Source organism: Mchenga conophoros, linkage group LG7 (assembly GCF_057382185.1).
Source record: "Mchenga conophoros isolate Kocher_MC1m ecotype Shallow Benthic linkage group LG7, M_conophoros_male_GT1.1, whole genome shotgun sequence".
Lineage (NCBI taxonomy): Eukaryota > Metazoa > Chordata > Actinopteri > Cichliformes > Cichlidae > Mchenga > Mchenga conophoros.
The window spans coordinates 33633562-33652384 of NC_140532.1; the positions used below are offsets into that span (position 1 = coordinate 33633562).

At 40.2% G+C, this 18823-nt stretch overlaps 2 protein-coding genes across 8 annotated transcripts; one reads left to right on the forward strand and one right to left on the reverse strand.

The window, feature by feature from the left end:
* Positions 1-3715: 3715 nt before the first annotated feature.
* htr1ab (5-hydroxytryptamine (serotonin) receptor 1A b) lies at positions 3716-5263 on the reverse strand. The gene has a single exon (XM_085281187.1). The coding sequence runs from the start codon at positions 5188-5190 to the stop codon at positions 3940-3942; it is 1251 nt and encodes a 416-aa protein (XP_085137313.1). The 5' UTR covers positions 5191-5263; the 3' UTR covers positions 3716-3939.
* A 3541-nt stretch (positions 5264-8804) lies between these two features.
* LOC146570507 (E3 ubiquitin-protein ligase RNF180-like) lies at positions 8805-18075 on the forward strand. 7 transcript variants are annotated; one of them, XM_085278982.1, is made up of 9 exons: positions 8805-8902; positions 11358-11420; positions 11999-12110; positions 12553-12648; positions 12804-13433; positions 14162-14292; positions 15312-15445; positions 15540-15638; positions 17275-18075. In XM_085278982.1, the coding sequence occupies exons 3-9, from the start codon at positions 12018-12020 to the stop codon at positions 17454-17456; spliced, it is 1365 nt and encodes a 454-aa protein (XP_085135108.1). In that variant the 5' UTR covers positions 8805-8902; positions 11358-11420; positions 11999-12017; the 3' UTR covers positions 17457-18075. The 7 variants fall into 7 exon arrangements, with proteins under 7 accessions (XP_085135108.1, XP_085135107.1, XP_085135105.1 ...); XM_085278981.1 differs by having other exon boundaries at positions 12018-12110; XM_085278979.1 differs by lacking the exon at positions 11358-11420 and having other exon boundaries at positions 12018-12110.
* The last annotated feature ends 748 nt before the right edge of the window (positions 18076-18823 follow it).

Sequence of the window (18823 nt, forward strand, 5' to 3'; positions counted from 1 at the left end):
AATTGTCTTGAAAACGTCCTTTGAAGAACTGAGCCAGAAAAAATGTAAATCTCAACAGTACTGTGCAAATGTTTTAGGCAGGTGAGGAAAAATGCTGTAAACAAAGAATTCTTTGAAAAGTGAAAGTTTTAATCATTTATTTTCATCAGAGAAATCGAAATCAAATCAATATTTGGTGTGGCCACCCTTTGCCTTCAAAACAGCATCAGTTCTACACTTGCACACAGTTTTTGAAGGAACTCGGCTGGTAGGTTGTTCCGAACATCTTGGAGAACTAACCACAGATCTTCTGTGGATGTAGGCATCCTCACATCCTTCTGTCTCCTCGTGTAATCCCAGACACACTCGATGATGTTGAGATCAGGGCTCTGCGGACTCCATGCCATCACAACTTCTTGTTCTTCTTTATGCTGAAGATAGTTCCAAATGACTTTAGCTGTATGTTTGGGGTCGTTGTTCTGCTCCAGAATACATTTGGGCCCAATAAACAATCATTTATGTTTCTCAAAGCATTCTTTGTTTACAGCATTTTTTCTTAGCTGCCTAAAACTTTTGCATTGTATTGTATATCTGAGATGTTTTGTTAAAACAAATACAATGACTGGCCACTCTGTTAGGTACACCTGTTTAGCTGCTCCTTAACCTAGATGTAATCAGCTGAGCATGGCTGAAACTAATTGCATTTAGGCATGTAGACATGGTCAAGATGACTTACTAGGGTTGAATCAGAGTAACAGAATTGTGGTGAAAATGTTACTTTGAATGTAGAGTTGTTGTGGGCTGGTCTGAGTGTTTCAGAAACTGCTGATCTGCTGGGATTTTCCTTCACATTTACCTGTAGGGTTTTTAGAGAATGGTCCAAAAAACAGAAAATATCTAATGAGCGGCCATTCTCTGGGTAAAAAGCTTTTTTGGTGACAGGGGAGAACGGCCAGACTGCTTCAAGCAAATAAGAAGGCAAGAGTAACTCAAACAACCACTCATTACAACCAGGGTATGCAGAAGATCGTCTCTGATTGTACAACACATCAAACCATGAAGCACATGGGCTACAGAGGCAGAAGACCACACCAGGCACCACTCCGATCAGCTAAAATAATGAACAATAGATGATCTGAAAAAGAAAAAAAAAACATTGTCTGGACTAAGTCTGTATTTCTGCTGTGGCGTTCACGTTGTTGAGTCACAATTTGGTGTAAAAAACACAAAAGTGTGGGTCCCTTGCATCGTGTAGCACCAGTTTAGGCTGGTGTTGCACTGTTTAAATGCCACAGCTTGGTGTTGTTTCTGACCATCTCGATGTCTTCATGACCACACTGTACCCATCTCCTGGAGTCTACTTCCTGCAGGATAACACACCATGTCACAGAGGTCAAATCATCTCAAACTGGTTTCTTGAACATGACAATGAGTTCAGTGAAGCAGTTTGAAATGGCCTCCACAGCCAAAACATCTCAATCAAACAGAGCAACAGGAGATTCAGGATGTGCAGCCACATAAAATCTATCATGTCAATATGAATCAAACTCACTGAAGAATGTTTCCAGCACCTCATTGAACTGCAACGAAGAATTGTCTGTGGGTGTATATGTGGCTCTGTTATTGTCTGAGGTTTATAGAGAAAAAACAGTTAAGTTCAAATAAAAGTTAAATAGGATTTAAAGCATCTTCAATTTCTATTCTTGAGCTCTTACCTCTTTTCATTTTCTATTAAACTGAACTTCTTCTTTAGTGTCATTTTTTTTTTAATTTTCAGAGTTTGTTCATTCTGAGTAATTGCTTTCATTATATTGAAATAAGCCACTTTTCATGTTTTAGCTGCCGTAATTATGATTTCCCAACTTCTAGAAATAATAATTTCTTTTTTATTTGTTTTGGGGTTTTTTGTTCAGATATGAGGAAGATTTCTGGAACTCTTATTGCTAGAAGACCACTTTTCAGCACCAGCCAATAAATAAATAAAATAAAATAATACACCTGCTTATTGTGTGAGGCAGCAGGCAGCTGTGGGTCCCTCATACACACCTCCGTGTTCCTGTGTCGCAACAGGCCTTTGATCAGGTAATTGCCCCTCGGCCCCGGAGTTTGCATCCCCCATATGTCTCTATGGCGACCACCTCTTCAGCATCCATCTGCAAGCCGCCTTCACACCCCTTTTAAGATGAACTTATATGTTACGAAGCCACAAGTGAAGTAGCACCGTTTCCACTTAAGCTGCAACCTATTTGTGAAATCTCACATATGATGAATGGTGTGTGTTTATTTTTTGTCCCCTCTTTCCATGGGTTTGTCCATATATCCGGCACATGCAAAAAGCTCCCACACACACACACCTCAGTGGAATGGTGAAATACATTTTTTCAGACTGTAATAAGGAAGCTTTTGTTTCACTCTGAACACTGATGTAACACCCATACATGCATGACACGACATGATCAGAATGCAGGTGGCGCTCATAAGGAACCATCTCAGGACTCAGGAGTCTGTGTGAAGATGCTGTGCGGAGGGTGACATGCTTCAAATGCAAGGGATTAGATCCTGTAAGGAAGTGAGGTGCTTTTTTGACAGATTTAAATGCACAGCTGCCCTTTTAAATTTAAGATCACTTTCCTCTTTAATGCCTGCAAGATCACATTTCAGTTTAATTCATTCCTGTTCTTGTAGAAAGAAATTCTCTAATTAGAGACACTCTTTCATCCATTTAAATATTCTCATTATATTTAGCATTAATTTATGGCCACATTTCCCAGAAATTCAGTTTCATCTAAATAATTTCCTCTGGGATTGATGTTAATACAGTATTCTGATTCTGATTTAAGATTTTTTTTTAATTTAATAAACACCAAAATGGCATGACTCTGTAATGAGTCGGCCTCCAACAGGTCAGCAGTGGATGGAGAGGTAATTTAGTCATATTCAGACAGACGGATTTAAAAAAAAAATCCACATGTGGAAGCTGCACAGTCACATCCTTAACTGTTGACGCTTCTGCTGGGAAAAGTGTCTCGTTATGCACCTTGCTTGAGGGCACTGCAGTAGATATTTAATGCCATCATTTGCATGCGCATGCATGGTAGTTTATAGAAGCTGGGTGACGGGTTATCACCAGAGACAATGACAATCCTTCAGAAGTTGAAGGTTATGTTATTGTGACTAAATCCCTTTCTGTTTTGCTAATTGCCACATTATTGTATCCATTATTATTGTATCCATTATTACTGCATCCATTATTAACGTATGTAATTACTTGTGGTGTAGCAGAGCGACATCATAGATACATGTCATTGTCTATAATTTAATGTCCAAAAAATTGTCGTCTTAGTTTTTTTTTTTAATTTATTTTACTGTTTTTTTTTATTCAATTAACAGACCCCACAAAATGCTTCATATTCTTCTTCTTTCTTATTTTTTATACAGTAACATATTACAACAACCATCGCCTCAATGTTGTAATGTAAACCATCGGATTAAAATAACCCTAAAATTTCGACTGGCACCTGAGGAAAGCATCAAATTTCTAAAAGAAACACTATATTATTGATTTTTTGCCTAGTTAAAATGTTATTTTTTAATTTTAAATATTCACAGCTTAGCTACTGGAAACGTGGATTCACAGTTTCAATTCAATAAATTCTTCCTGGCGCAGAATTTAAAAGTGTTAAAATAATGACTTCAGGGGGAAAAGTATTAAAAAGTTGTTTTTTTTATTGGACATCAAAGAACAGGATGAGCAACACGGAGCTTGAATCAAACGATCACAGCTTTATCTATGCATAGGCTATAGACATCTCTGGAGATATTTAACGATGGTGATGAGCGGCAATAATCATTGTGAGCCCTCAGTTCTTGTTTGAGAACAATCTGTTCGCAGGCTGTTGGTCTCTTTTTCACCTGGATGTCTCCAGATCAGCCCTCAGTGACCCGGTGAGTCTTGAACCATCACGGTCGGCAAAAGTGACACTTGATGATTTTCTTGAAAGCGCTCTGAAAATCTTTGTTGAAGTACGCGTAAATGATGGGGTTCAGTAAAGAGTTGGAGTAGCCCAGCCAGTTAATGACATCCTCTAGCCAGCGGGGCATGTAGCACGACTCCTGGCAGAAAGGCATGACCAGGGCGACGATGAAGAAAGGCAGCCAGCAGAGGATGAAGGTGCCCATGATGATGCCCAAAGTCTTCACCGTTTTGCGCTCCCGTGCCAGCGCGATCTTCCTCTTCGCCTCCGTCGCTTTCTCATGCCTGCTCTCGAAGAGCGGCACGGAGCTCAGGGTGTTGGGCAGCGGCAGGTTGCCTTTGGAGTTGCTGTGAACTTCGATGATCTCCAGAGACTCGCCGTCTTCGGCGTGTCTCACCGCGCCGTTGACACTCGGCAGCGGCCGGGGCTCCACGCTTCTTTTCCAGCTCTTGCCCTGTGCATCTCCTTGGATCTTTTTATGGAAGAGCGCGGGAGAGAGCGCCAGGCAGGAGTCGGACACTTTCTTTTTCTCCGTTTTACGCACCGTCCTCCTGATGCGGAACCGGGCAGCTTTGAATATCCGCCCGTATAAAACCAGCATCAGAGTTAGCGGGATGTAAAAAGCCCCGAAAGTGGAGTATATTGTGTACCAGGGGTCTTGCCTTATCTTACACTGCTTGGGGTTCGCCCTGTCCTCTGCCATGCTGCTGGGCTGGGAGCGCATGATCAGCATAGGCGGCACGGAGATGGAGAACCCCACTAGCCAAGTGACGCTGATGAGGACCGCGGCTCTCCTCGGGGTCCTCTTCTTCATATAGTCTATGGGCTCGGTTATGGCCCAGTATCTGTCCAGAGCGATGGCGCACAGGTGCAGGATGGACGACGTGCAGCATAGCACATCCAGAGAGATGAAGATGTCGCACGGAATCTGCCCGAGAGTCCACCGATTCAAAACCTGGTAGAGCGCCGCCATGGGCAGCACCAGCACCGACACCATCAGGTCCGTGACGGCAAGAGAGCCGATCAGATAGTTGGCGACATTCTGGAGAGAGCGCTCCAGCGCGATTGCTGCAACCACGCACGCGTTCCCAAATATTGCGCACAGGATGAGCGCGCCGAGCAGGAAGGATGTGACCACTTGGTAGCTGAGTTTCACCTCCTCGTCTTCTGGTTTTGGGGCTTTGTTTGAAGAGTTGTCGAGTTGAAGCCAGGCGGTCGTGTTGTTTGTGCCCTCCATCGTTGGGCCACTTCGATGCGACTGGAGAGGTTCTACTCTGCAGAGCGCATGGCACGGGAACACCGTGAAGAGCGCATAGCGGTCAGCTGGTCTGCCGAGAAGTGCAGAGAGGCTGTAAACTGCGAGTGTTGGCTGCTGACGGAGAATGATGCTGCGGTTTTATACCGGTGATGGAAAATGCGTCATTTCTGTGTGAGGCTGTAACAGAGGCATGGTTATGTCTGTTTAGTCCACAGCTCAGGCAGTGAAGATGTAGGAGCTGTGAAAAAAACACAGTAGTTTCCTTCTACTCCGTGGTCTCCAGACTGCAAGTGGATTAAGATTTATTTATTTATTTATTTATGTAAATTTTATTGAAAAAAGTGGATTTGCTCATTTTTGAATGGCCTAAAATTAAAATCATTTTTTAATTTAAAACCATTTCAGTTATTGTTTCAACTCAATATGAGTTGGTATGAAATATGTTTTTCTTCCCGTGTATTTCATTTGTGGCAGTCGTCTGCTTTCAGCACCACGATCAGCGCAGTGCAGTCAATCTGAGATGTCACACTGCCACCCGGCGTTGATTCACTGTCACAACACATAAACAATTATTACATTTTTGTTATCTTAAGCTTCAAACGCCTTCAAAGTAAAATAAAATAAAATAATTAAAAAGTTTGGCCATTGTGCCAGATTGTTGTATTATTATGACACTGTATTATTTTCATTCAGTTGTTCAATGTTAAAAACCAAAAAACGTCAAGAACAATATAAAAAGTACTGCTTTGCTGCACCTCCGAGTAAACGAGCTTTAATGAGAGCCTAAAATCTTTGAGTAATTCCATATTGTTTCCTCTATTTGATTTGGAAAAAATTATGCCATCAATTTAAATAAATATTTAAAAGTAATGAAAGTTTAGCTGGATCTGTGACAGACATAAACATTGGCCAACCAAACAACTTTAACAGGGGGGCATTTTCCCTACATCACTTTTCTGTTCCATTAAAGGCAAAATTAACTTTTATCTTAAGTATCTTTTATGTGTGCTGTTGCACTTACACACTTTGTCCACAAATCAGAGGTTATAAACTCAGATGCACAACTGCAAAATTACATGCAAAACTGGAGTGCAGGATGAGTTCCTGTATAATTAATAAACTCATACATTGTGTCATCTGTGTCACATGTTACATAATGTCAAGTATAAACAAGGATAAACATCCTGCTTTAAATCATAAATGGCCTGCATTAGTATACAACCATTTGCACTCACTGGCCATTTTATTAGGAATACACATGGCAGGAACTTGATGCTTTGACCCATGCAGACATGGTCAAGGTGACCACCTGAAGGTCAAACTGAGCATCAGAATGGGCAATAAATGCAATTTAAGTAACTGTGAAATGTGGAAAGGGTGTTTCTTGATCTGGTTGGTTTTGAGTATTGTAGGTTTATGATTCTTTTGGGGTTTGAATATTGATTTATGGTAAAGCTTTCTATCATTTTTTCTTTTGAGTTTGTTATTATTGCTTCTTGCTTTTTAATTTCTTTTTTATGCTTCTAGTTCTTTGTTTGTCGCTTGATGATGTTAGGTCTCTTTCATGCCCATTCTGTCCAAGCCTCATCTTTGTGTTTTGTCCTTATTTTTTTCTCAGGTGAAGTCAGCTTTTTCTTCATGTTTACCTTTCTGTCCTTGTGTCAGGTTTTGTGGTTTGAGTCCGTGTCTCAGTGTTAGCTTCTGTTTAATTTTGATAATCTCTTGTGTTTTGTATTAAGTTCTTCTTCCCTTGTCTATTCTTCTGTGATTAGCATCAGCTGTGCTCCGACCTGTTTCCTCTTCCTTCATTACCTGGTGTGTAGTGTGTGAATCTGTTCTTTCTTATGTTCTCCCTCTATGTTGTATCCCTCTGTTCCCTGTATTTTTAAGTTTTCCATGTGTTTTGCACCAGCCTTGCTCCATGTATGCTTTGTTCTTAAGCTGAGTTTAAGTTACTCTCCCAAGTTAGTCTCCCAAGTCCTGTGTTTCGGTCTTTACCTGTCACATAGCATTTCATTACAGTTAGCGCCAGATGAGTATTTCAGAAACTGGTGATCTACTGGAATTTTCCTGCAAAACCATGTCTAGGGTTTATAGGGTATGGTTCAAAAGAGAAAATGCTTTGTTGATGCCAGAAATCAGAGAAGAATGGCCAGACTGCTTCAAGCTGATACGACAGTAACTCATGTAACCACTGTATGCAGAAGAGAATTTCTGAATCCAATCAAAGCTTGAAGCGGATGGTCTACATCAGCAGAACACCAGCCAGCTAAGGACAGGAAAGTGAGGTTTCAAAACTGGAAAATGCAAGACTGGAAAAACATCACCTGCTCTGTTAAGTCTTCTGCTGAGACATTCACAGGGTAGGTCAGAATTTTGCATCAACAACATGAAAGCATGGATCCATGCTGCCTTCTATTAAAGCTCTGGGCTGGTGGTGACTTATTTTCTTAGCATACTTTGAGCACTTCTAAAGGACAAAGAGGGTAGCATATTGTGGAAAGGAGAGAAATTTTCTCAATGTGCAAACGTGGATTAATGAAGTCACCACACACGAGAACACCTGGAGTCACAGACAAGAGCAGAAATTCACCGCACTGCAGTTTTTTTAAGTCAAAAAAGGAAACTAGTATTTCTCAAAATCTGACTTTTATAGTTTGTATCCTCAGTCACACTCTTTCCCTCCATTGCTGCTGCAGGACTAAGCTTGATCTTTGTGTGCGCTGCAGCGTGAGCGTTTAAGTCTGTCATTACAAAACTAAGAATCTCTATGTTTTACTCATAGATGTAAAAACATATCAGTAGATTTCATCTGAGGGGACACAATGACCTTACTGGACTCCCAAGGCCAACCCATAAAAGTAACATAACACTGTGTTTAGCTGTTAAACAAAATCAGTTTTATTTTGTGATTTACAAATGAAATTGTTAAAGAATAAATTAACATCCCGCAAGTCTGGTGACTGCTTATTCCTCAGGCTCAGAGTTAAATATAGTTTGGTATTTTCGAATTATTTGTTGTTGTTATTTTAATTGATCTATTTAAAATTTAGTTCAGTTCCATTTTAGTTTTTGTTTGACAATGTTGGGTTTTTAGTTTAGTATTTGTTAGTTTCTGTCTTTCCAATTATTGCTGTGTGCAATGACGTGTCATAGTTAAGATTAGTACAGGTATTATTAGAATAACAAATTGTTTGAACGTGTGTCATACTATTATAAACATCCAGAGTCTCAGTAAACTTGTCTTTCAGTGACTCATCAGGCAACTTGTAATGTTTTTTAACCAAACTAAAAATTACTTAAAGATCTGTCCTCTATATTTTCATTTTATTTTAGTTTACAAGTTCTCTTTTTTTTTTATTCAAGTCCAGATTTTATTTGTGTTTAACGAAAATTGTACTGATCTGTACAATGTAGCTTGCCGTCACCAGTGTGTGTTTGTGAATGGGTGAATGACTGAATGTAGTGTAAAGCGCTTTGGGGTCCTCAGGGACTAAGTAAAGTGCTATACAAATTCAACTCCATTTACCATGAAGTTGAAGCGACAGCAGCGGCCTTTACGGTCCTTTTTGGCCCATTAGACGTCCCGTTGAGCACTTTTCATGACGTCACCGAGCTATTTAAACTCAAGAGAAATATTTTGTTTTCTTAGCGTAGCCGTGTTTACCTAGCAAATACGTCTGTCTTAAAGGTAAGCTTATTTTATTTTTATAGTTGTCGAAATGTTCTTCGTTGTATTTGGACCGTAGCCGTTGTCGTTTAATAGGGCTCAGTAGCTAACTAGCGACTCATTTTATTGTTTTACTTGAATTGTGTTTTTCTTATTTCATCGAAACCGTTAACTTTAAACTATGCACGTTAAGCGAAAACCCGTAATTTTGCCCTCGTAGTTTAAACATCGATAGTGAGAAGTTTGGTTGTCCCAGGCTGATGTGTGTGTTGTGCACGCCAGCGTGCCTGTAGAGTGTCCTTTATTATTTTAGTGACTATTTAGATTCTTTGGAGCCGCAAAACACCTGTGAGCGTTAAAAAAATAACGTTAAATAAGAAATACTTACTACCACTAAAGTTTGCAAATTGCTGTGGTACAGCATCCAAAACATGAAAGGGCCACATGGCTCAACATAGCAAACATTATAACAGAACTACATAAAATAAAAAATACAATAAAGCTAATTTATACAAGAGCTTAAAAAAACCCCTCTAAAGACACATTAAGGAGTTAAATCTAGAATAACTAGCACGTATAGTGCTATGAGGCGGTAACGATACTTTCTGTACAGGGAGTGCAGAATTATTAGGTAAATGAGTGTTTTGTCCACATCATCCTCTTCATGCATGTTGTCTTACTCCAAGCTGTATAGGCTCGAAAGCCTACTACCAATTAAGCATATTAGGTGATGTGCATCTCTGTAATGAGAAGGGGTGTGGCCTAATGACATCAACACCCTATATCAGGTGTGCATAATTATTAGGCAACGTCCTTTCCTTTGGCAAAATGGGTCAAAAGAAGGACTTGACAGGCTCAGAAAAGTCAAAAATAGTGAGATATCTTGCAGAGGGATGCAGCAGTCTCAAAATTGCAAAGCTTCTGAAGCGTGATCATCAAACAATCAAGCGTTTCATTCAAAATAGTCAACAGGGTCGCAAGAAGCGTGTGGAAAAACCAAGGCGCAAAATAACTGCCCATGAACTGAGAAAAGTCAAGCGTGCAGCTGCCAAGATGCCACTTGCCACCAGTTTGGCCATATTTCAGAGCTGCAACATCACTGGAGTGCCCAAAAGCACAAGGTGTGCAATACTCAGAGACATGGCCAAGGTAAGAAAGGCTGAAAGACGATCACCACTGAACAAGACACACAAGCTGAAACGTCAAGACTGGGCCAAGAAATATCTCAAGACTGATTTTTCTAAGGTTTTATGGACTGATGAAATGAGAGTGAGTCTTGATGGGCCAGATGGATGGGCCCGTGGCTGGATTGTTAAAGGGCAGAGAGCTCCAGTCCGACTCAGACGCCAGCAAGGTGGAGGTGGAGTACTGGTTTGGACTGGTATCATCAAAGATGAGCTTGTGGGGCCTTTTCGGGTTGAGGATGGAGTCAAGCTCAACTCCCAGTCCTACTGCCAGTTTCTGGAAGACACCTTCTTCAAGCAGTGGTACAGGAAGAAGTCTGCATCCTTCAAGAAAAACATGATTTTCATGCAGGACAATGCTCCATCACACGCGTCCAAGTACTCCACAGCGTGGCTGGCAAGAAAGGGTATAAAAGAAGAAAAACTAATGACATGGCCTCCTTGTTCACCTGATCTGAACCCCATTGAGAACCTGTGGTCCATCATCAAATGTGAGATTTACAAGGAGGGAAAACAGTCCACCTCTCTGAACAGTGTCTGGGAGGCTGTGGTTGCTGCTGCACGCAATGTTGATGGTGAACAGATCAAAACACTGACATAATCCATGGATGGCAGGCTTTTGAGTGTCCTTGCAAAGAAAGGTGGCTATATTGGTCGCTGATTTGTTTTTGTTTTGTTTTTGAATGTCAGAAATGTATATTTGTGAATGTGGAGATGTTATATTGGTTTCACTGGTAAAAATAAATAATTGAAATGGGTATATATTTTGTTTTTTTTTAAGTTGCCTAATAATTATGCACAGTAATAGTCACCTGCACACACAGATATCCCCCTAAAATAGCTAAAACTAAAAACAAACTAAAAACTACTTCCACAAACATTCAGCTTTGATATTAATGAGTTTTTTGGGTTCATTGAGAACATGGTTGTTGTTCAATAATAAAATTATTCCTCAAAAATACAACTTGCCTAATAATTCTGCACTCCCTGTAGTGTTCATCTCCAGTAGGTGGTGTAGAGGGTTATCAGATCAATAGCTCACCTTTTGATCACCTCTTTGTCAGCTGATGAAAGAATCCATGTAATCTGTTGAGAATAGATTCCTTAATGTACATCAAAGTTAAAGAGAACATAGTTGTGATTGCTTGCAATGGTAATAAAAGGATTGTGCAAAACATGGAAACATCTCAGCGCGATCTCTACCAGGACCAAAAGAATCTCAGAGACCGATGTTGTCTCACCAAATCCATGTGACAATAAGTGTTTTGATTTTTGAAACATCTCATGTCCAGGATTCATCACATTGCTTCTCAGTGCTCAGATTAACGTCCCTGTCAATCCAAAAAGTCCTGAAGGTGAGTGAAGTCGCACTTTAGTTAACTGTAAAACCCTTGTTCATCCAAATGCTTAACAATCCTTCTGATGACTGCTGTAACACCTCCAGCACCTTCCAGGATTACAGGCCTAGCTTTAAGTGAGTTTAACTTTGCACCTTAAATACTAAACAGTAATATCCACGTATTTGCTGCAAACTATAAATTTATTTTTTTATCATCAAAATGAAACAGCTGTGGACCACATGGAGCCTATATCTATTTGCACGTGTAGGCTACTTCCAAAGGTAGTAGCTTTAAAATGATTTGAGCCACTTCAGATCCTATCTGGATCCACATCATCAAGCGATTGAACTAATTGATTTCCAGCCTCCAACTTCTGACTCAGAAATCAATCTCTGTACATGTGGTTTTCCTAATGCCTCTGGAAGAGAGATGGGAGGAGGACTCTTCAAACAACCAATTGTTTGTATTCACAGCTGATTATTTCAGCTGACAGTTTGAATGTCCAAATATTTTTGTCATTAGTTTTGTTTTTTTTGTCCTTTTATTTGAGAGTCAGGACCAGTGCAGGTGAGTTCATCATTATGCATTGACAGCCTTTGTCACCATGTACAGATGAAGGACCCACTGCAGGAAAATATGCAGAGATCCATGCTGCGCTGCAGGAAGTGTCGGAAAAGCATCATAGACTCAACATGTTTTTTAACGGTAACAGTTTATTTTAAAATCCTAAATGTGTTTTCTTTCATTAACTTCATAGTTTACTTTAGGAGACGTTTTATGGTATTTGATTGGGAAATTAATGTGTGACAGAAGCTAAAACAAAACTCACAAAAAAGCAAATTTGGCCCAGTCTTTTAATGTGGCTTCAGTTCATTGAGGTTTATGGACCAGACCTCAAACTAATAGAGCTCTAGTCCACAGATGTACAGAGGAGTTCATGGTCGACCCAATAACTAAAGGTGCTTAGGTCCCATGGCTGCAAAACAAGCCCAAATCATCACCACCTCCACCACTGGACTGTAGAAAGTCGTGTGAAAACATCCTTTCTCACATGGCACTAACTGGCTATCAGTACCTGAGAAGCTGTTTTTTTTTTTTTTTCATGTAAACCGTCTCGGCTGTCTGTGTGTTTTTTGCTTTGGAGCAGATTCCGTACACAGATGAAGCCTCTGCTGATGTTTGCAGTATTTGGCACCTCAATGTTGACATATTGCCAGAGTGGATTTTGACCTCAGTTCACCAAGTGAGTGTGACCCGTGTGAACAAAGATAATATGTCAACATTTTTATTTAGTTATTTATTTATTTTTTTTAAAGCTGTGTTGACTGTTATTGTTGGAAGAGGAGCAAGAAACTGAAAAAAGTTAATCTTTAAGCTTTGTTCCTTTGGTGTCCCCAGACCCAGTGGACTGCTGGAAAACTCAACTGCCAGAATTGTAGAGCTCGCCTGGGAGGCTTCAACTTCATTAATCGCAGTCAGTGTCCCTGTGGCACTGACGCCTCCATTCACTTCAGCAAAAGCCGCCTGGATTACGACCACAAGCACTCCATCCTGATGGGCCAGCCTTTAAGGTCGAGGCTCAACAGGGGACAGATGGACATTTCTCAGAATCACGAGGAGAGGGCTGAGTTTAGCACGACTACACTGGATAGATTTCAGGATTTTAACTGTGCTGCTACAATGCCCCATGAGAGTCCTATGGAGGCCTCAAATCCACAAACTGATGGGCGAACTCCTGTAGAAAGAGAAAATGCTCGCTGGAAGAGTGTGCCAGCTTTCTGTGGTCGTGATTTTTACCCTGATGTTGTCTCACATCCTGCAAGCGAGCAGCTTCACACAGATGGTGAAGCCTCTTCATCTGTTTCTGAGGGTACCCAGCCGCCTCTGGATCAGCATCTCCTGCTAACAGAGGAGGGTGTTGAGTCTTCTGTAGAGACTGCAGCTCTCTGCGACGAGGTCTCTGATCCTGCTGTGTTTCTCAGGAGATGGATCTCTGACAGTGTCTCTGAGCATGAAGAAGAACCAGTGGTATATTCATTTTTATTTATTTATTTTCTCTCTGTTTGGATTTATTGTAAACTATCTTTAACCTGCCAGACCACGTGATTACGTGTGAGTACAGAGTAGTAGAAGTAATGGTCAAGTGAATTCTCGACTCTGTTACTGACTTTCATCCCAAAACCACACTGAGTATTTCCAGTGTTCAGAATGCATCTGAATTTGGGAGGGGGGGGGCTGAAACCTTGGCAAGGTTATTTCCCATTTTCAGTCTAACTTAGCAGCCAAGAGAGTTTTAAGGCACGGTTAACCTCATTCTCATATAGCAATGTATGCTGTAGCCTACCATAGCTGGTGGGCAGATAACTTCCAAAGTGAGCAGCAAAGTGGTCCAATGGGATTGTCACCTACAGCAAGAAGGTCCTGGGTTCAAATCCAATGACTAGGACCTCTGTGCGAGGTTTGCATGTTTTCCCCATGTCTGCGTGCTCTGGCTTCCTCCCACACTCCATAGACCAGCATATTGGGTTAAACTGTGATTCTAACTTGGCTGTAAGTGTGAATGTGGTTGTTTTTCTCTCCAAGTTAACTCTGTGACAGATTGATGACCCTGTGTTCCCAACCTCTTGCCCCCTGATAGACAGCCCAAACTTGTGGTTAAACTGTCTGCTTGCATACCAGTGGGAAAAAAAATTCACTAGCTGATAGATTCTGTTGTTTGAGCTGCTAAATAAGTGACGTGTGTGTTATTGTCTCAGCCTCAAACCTCTGTTGGCTCCCCACCCTCAAACAGCCTTAGCAAAAAAGAGAAGAACCATATGAAGAGTGTGAGACTGAAACAAAGGAGGAGAGAGAGAGATGGCTGCAACACCAGAATGAGAAAGCACTGGTGAGAGAGCAAGGTTCACACTGAGTTAGTGTCAGTATGAAGGATGCAATCAAGTGGCAGCTGCTGTGGCTGAAAAAGGAAGCCAACATGGAAGTGCTGAAAACTGCAGCTTCTCCAATGATTCCTTCGTTCTAGCTCAAAAAGCAGGGCAGTCCCCATTATCATGGTAAAATACCCCAAAACATTACAGCATAAAAAATCTGTTTGGCACAGAATGGGGGCTTTGGCCTCTGTGGATAGTTTTCCCTTCATAACAACTCTATTTTAAGACTGAAACTTGAGGCTGTGGCTGCTTTATTTGATGGGGCTGATAGCTCTGCTGGACTTCACCTAAGTGTTTGTATGTTGGTGACTTTTAGATGCATTTTAATAAAATGATCTGATTTGGCTTGCTGTGTATAGATGGAAGACCAAATGCATGAAGGCCGTGCTTCAGTTGTGGTTAGCGAAAATCCAGTGTTTTAGTAGTCTGCTGTTTGGCACTAATCAGCTGAAGTGCGTTTCCCTGTGGTGTGCAAAAGTCTGTGAACTGAAGTGACATGGTAAAGAAGAGTGTGCCAAAATTCCTCCACAATGATGTGAGAGACTGAGTCATACAGAAAATCATTACTTAAAGTTGCTGTTGAAGGTGGTTCTAGATGTTGTTGAATCACGGAGTGTAGTTTTTCATATGACTGCCTGGAGTCCTGTGAAAACCTTCAGACATAACTGTATCCGTAAGTGTAGAAAAACACTATATAAGAACCAGTGCAGTTACCATATGCATGTAATAATGAGCAGGACTTAAATTATTTTAGATACAAGATTCAAAATGTGATCTGGGCAGTTTCTCCTCCAAAGTATGCTTGTAGAAGCGTTTTTTCCCTCCGCCGTTTGGGACCAAAAAATAAAAACTCGGATGTTTATGTCCAGGCTGAACATGTGAGAGTTTTGCTGCTGGATGATGATGATGAGGAGGAGGAGCACCAGGAGAACAGGGAGAACCTCACCTGTGCTGTCTGTCTGGATGTCTACTTCAGTCCTCACAGAAGTCAGCCCTGTGGTCATGTCTTCTGTGAGCCATGTCTTCGCGCACACGCCATGAACAGTGGAAATGACAAGACCACCTGCCCTCTCTGCCGGGATGTCATCTTATACACCAACTTACAAACTGGTACGTTTGTTAATTCGCTCTTTGTGTTCAGAATAGCAAACATTTTCTGGTGAGGATATGCTCTTTAGTTCGTCCCCTGTTCTGTCTTCTTCAGAGCTCGATCAAAGGGCAAAAACCTTTTTCCCAAAACTTTACAAGGCTCGCAAGTGTGAATTTGAGGCTTCGCCGTGTGCATCATGGCCTCTGCCTGAAGGTGAGAAGCTTTGCTGTTTAGTTTAATTTGTTTTTATTTGACTAGGAAGTGTTTCCAGTGTAATACTGTGACAGAAAAGTCTGGATTATCCCGTTTCTGTGAAGGTTGACAAAAGCAAAAATGCATGAAGTAGTTTTCAATCTCAGCTCACATTGCATCAGGACCTTGGTTCTGAGGAAGCAATAAATGGTATTGCTTTATCGCCTTGCTTTAGTGTCTGTAGGGTATTTTATCTTTACACAGCTGGTTGTAAACTGTTAAAACAATAACTGAAACTGGAGTTAAAATCGATATAGTTAGGTTTGCAAACCAGACAGAGCATTCCTCCACTTAAAAGCTTTTAGTCTCTTATGGTGGATAGATGATTCAATTTTATTTATACAGCACCAAATCACAACATCAGTCACCTCAAGGTGCTTTATATTGTAAAATAGACGCTACAATAATACTGCCTGTGATAACTGTGACACCCAGAGAAAGAAGCATCAGAACTTAAAGTTTTGGAATGGGACCAGTTCTGATTTGACAATAGATATTTATGTCTTTGGGAAATATATAATTTTTAATTCTTTAAATGTAACACACTTATGTACACTTGGGGTTGTGATACATGTATGTATTCACTTGAACCCCTTAGTTGTGTGCCTGAGGTGACCATATTGGAGTTACTCCCTCTTACTCACAAACAAATCCAAGAGAAGATGACATTGTGTGAAACTGAGGAGTGTGTGGAGCAGTCTGAAGCCTGAGCTTCTGGTTTCTCGATCAGGGCATAAAACCATAATTATGTTTGTTTTGAGATCATGATTATTTACCACTATTATGGTCACTTTTTTCCCTTGAGCTTTAATTAAAATTCAAATGAAATATACTCAAAATGTTAATAAATAAATGAACTAAACCTTTCACAGCAGCCTGGCAATGAGTGAATCTGGACTTTCATGGAGAAACAAGAGTAAAAGAAAAGTTTGCTGAAGGGCAAAAGGAGTAAATTATTGAACAGAATGCAGTTCAGTTCACTCATTTTGTTTTAATACTTGTTATAAATCCAAATTAATTACTCGGATAACCTCTATTATTTTTACATGTTTAGACATGTCATGTCTAATGTGAGTATCTAGCACTGGCACAATAATAGAACCTAAAATAAGGAAAAAACCTGAGTCCCATTAAAAAAATGTCTGGTTTTCTAACTTGAATTCTTTATGTAGAGCTCCTTATGTTATTGCAGAGCAAAAGTAAAGGAAAGAAACTGATGAGAGATTGAAGGATTTGATGGTTGTGAATAGACTCAGGCAGAATTACCAGATGAAGGTTTCTGGCTGAGGAAATGATGTGTAGTGCGCTTATCTGCCGAATGAATTGAATATTTTCATATGTTTGTTTCATCTAAAAGCTAATCATTGTTTTATAGGTTTAATATTCTTCCACTTTATAAAATTCTGCTCTTATCAAAGGTTTATTTGTATTTGGAGAAATTTTTTTCCCTGTTAAACATGTATCACTTTGTAAAATATAAAATTTGTATTTCTGTTGTTTAAAAGAATAACATTTTGAACCTCGGCACAAATAATGACATTACACACAAATTTTGATTGGTCATTAAATGTGGAACATTTCATCTCTTTCTCATTAGGTATCAGAGACGAAGATTTTCCCGTGCTTCATTTTTACGGAGTGCAATTGGGCCACATTTTGTTAAAGATATTTTTTGTCATCAGCTGCATCCTGTGCTGTGTTCTAGTGTTCCTCTGTTTTATCCTATTCCTCTGCTGTTTTAGACCTTATGGTCTAATTGCATCATTTCTTCCAGATTAGGCCTACTGAATCGCATGTCGGATGTTAATAGAGTCCGGGAATACCTCTGAAACAACAGAGGGCATGTGAGACATTTGCAGAAATTGTTGAGAAAAGTTTATAGTATTGAGTGTGATTAGGGTTTAATAACTACCTAATTACTTGAAAAATCTTCAGTCTGATGCTTTTTGTCCTGCTAACATAACAAAGCACAGAACTGCAAAACTGAGCTTCTTGTGTCGTGTTCACTAAGGTCACTTGACAGCAATTTGAATTTTGAATGCCATATTTCTTAAATTCAAAGGTGCCAAGCTTTGAGGCATCACCTGAAAACGACCGTATCAGTGTTTTTATTTTTTTCAATCATCTGCTGAAAACTGTTTCATAGGTCTTTAATTTCTGTCCGTCATGTTTCACAACGTATGGATGTGAAAAAAATTGAATGTAAGTACATATCCTTGACTTATGTACACTTTATCCAAACTGTGAAGCACTTTGTGTTTTCAAAAGTGCCATCCAAAGATCTTGCTGCTGTTCCATTTTCTGTATCAAATGTACAGAGACACGCTGCTTCTGTGAAATCTAATCCATACCAGGAGTCTCAATAAAGGTTAGCTGGCTGATTTTTGGTTGAAAATGTGTTTTTATTTATGGTTTTTAACTCATTGGAAAATGCTAAACTATAATAACTGCTCGGTACACCTGTTTTGGGCACTTTCTCTCATTCTTCTCAGAACCTCTCAAGTTTGACGGGGAGCGCTGGTGCACAGCCGTTTTCAGATCAGTCGAGTTAGTCTGGGCCCTGACTGGACCACTTAAGGGCGCTCACAGAGTGGGCCCAAAGCCCCTCCTTTGTCTCTCTTTACCCAGCTAAATCAGCAAACACCTGGTCAGGAGCAGGTTTTAAATTGTGGTTTAAAAATGGCTGAAGCACCATGTAATTAAATGATTAAAATTCTCTGCTGCCGCAATGTCGTTCTTTAGTAAAACCACGATATAAAGCACAAAATGTGCATTGCATAGTTGCATGCAATAATGTGGTGATGGAGAAAATCTATACATGTTCTTATACTTGATTCTAATCTAAATCAGTATCTGCTGACAAAGAAAGCCCTAAATCACCACATTAATGTTTTTCTGTCCCAGTATATTTTGCGTTTTACTGTTACGTTTGTTTTATTCATTTCAGATTTTTATCATCATCTAACTGTGAGTCTGATTGGCGCAGGCAGTACTCGGAGAGCATTTTGGTCAGAAGTCACATGACCTTGATATTTGAGTATACATGGCGCCTGCAGCAGAGAGCCTGGTTTAACAGATAAAGTTGATAACCACCATAATGATGCTGGTTATTTCACACTGGGGTCTGAGGTTGCATCAAGCTAGCT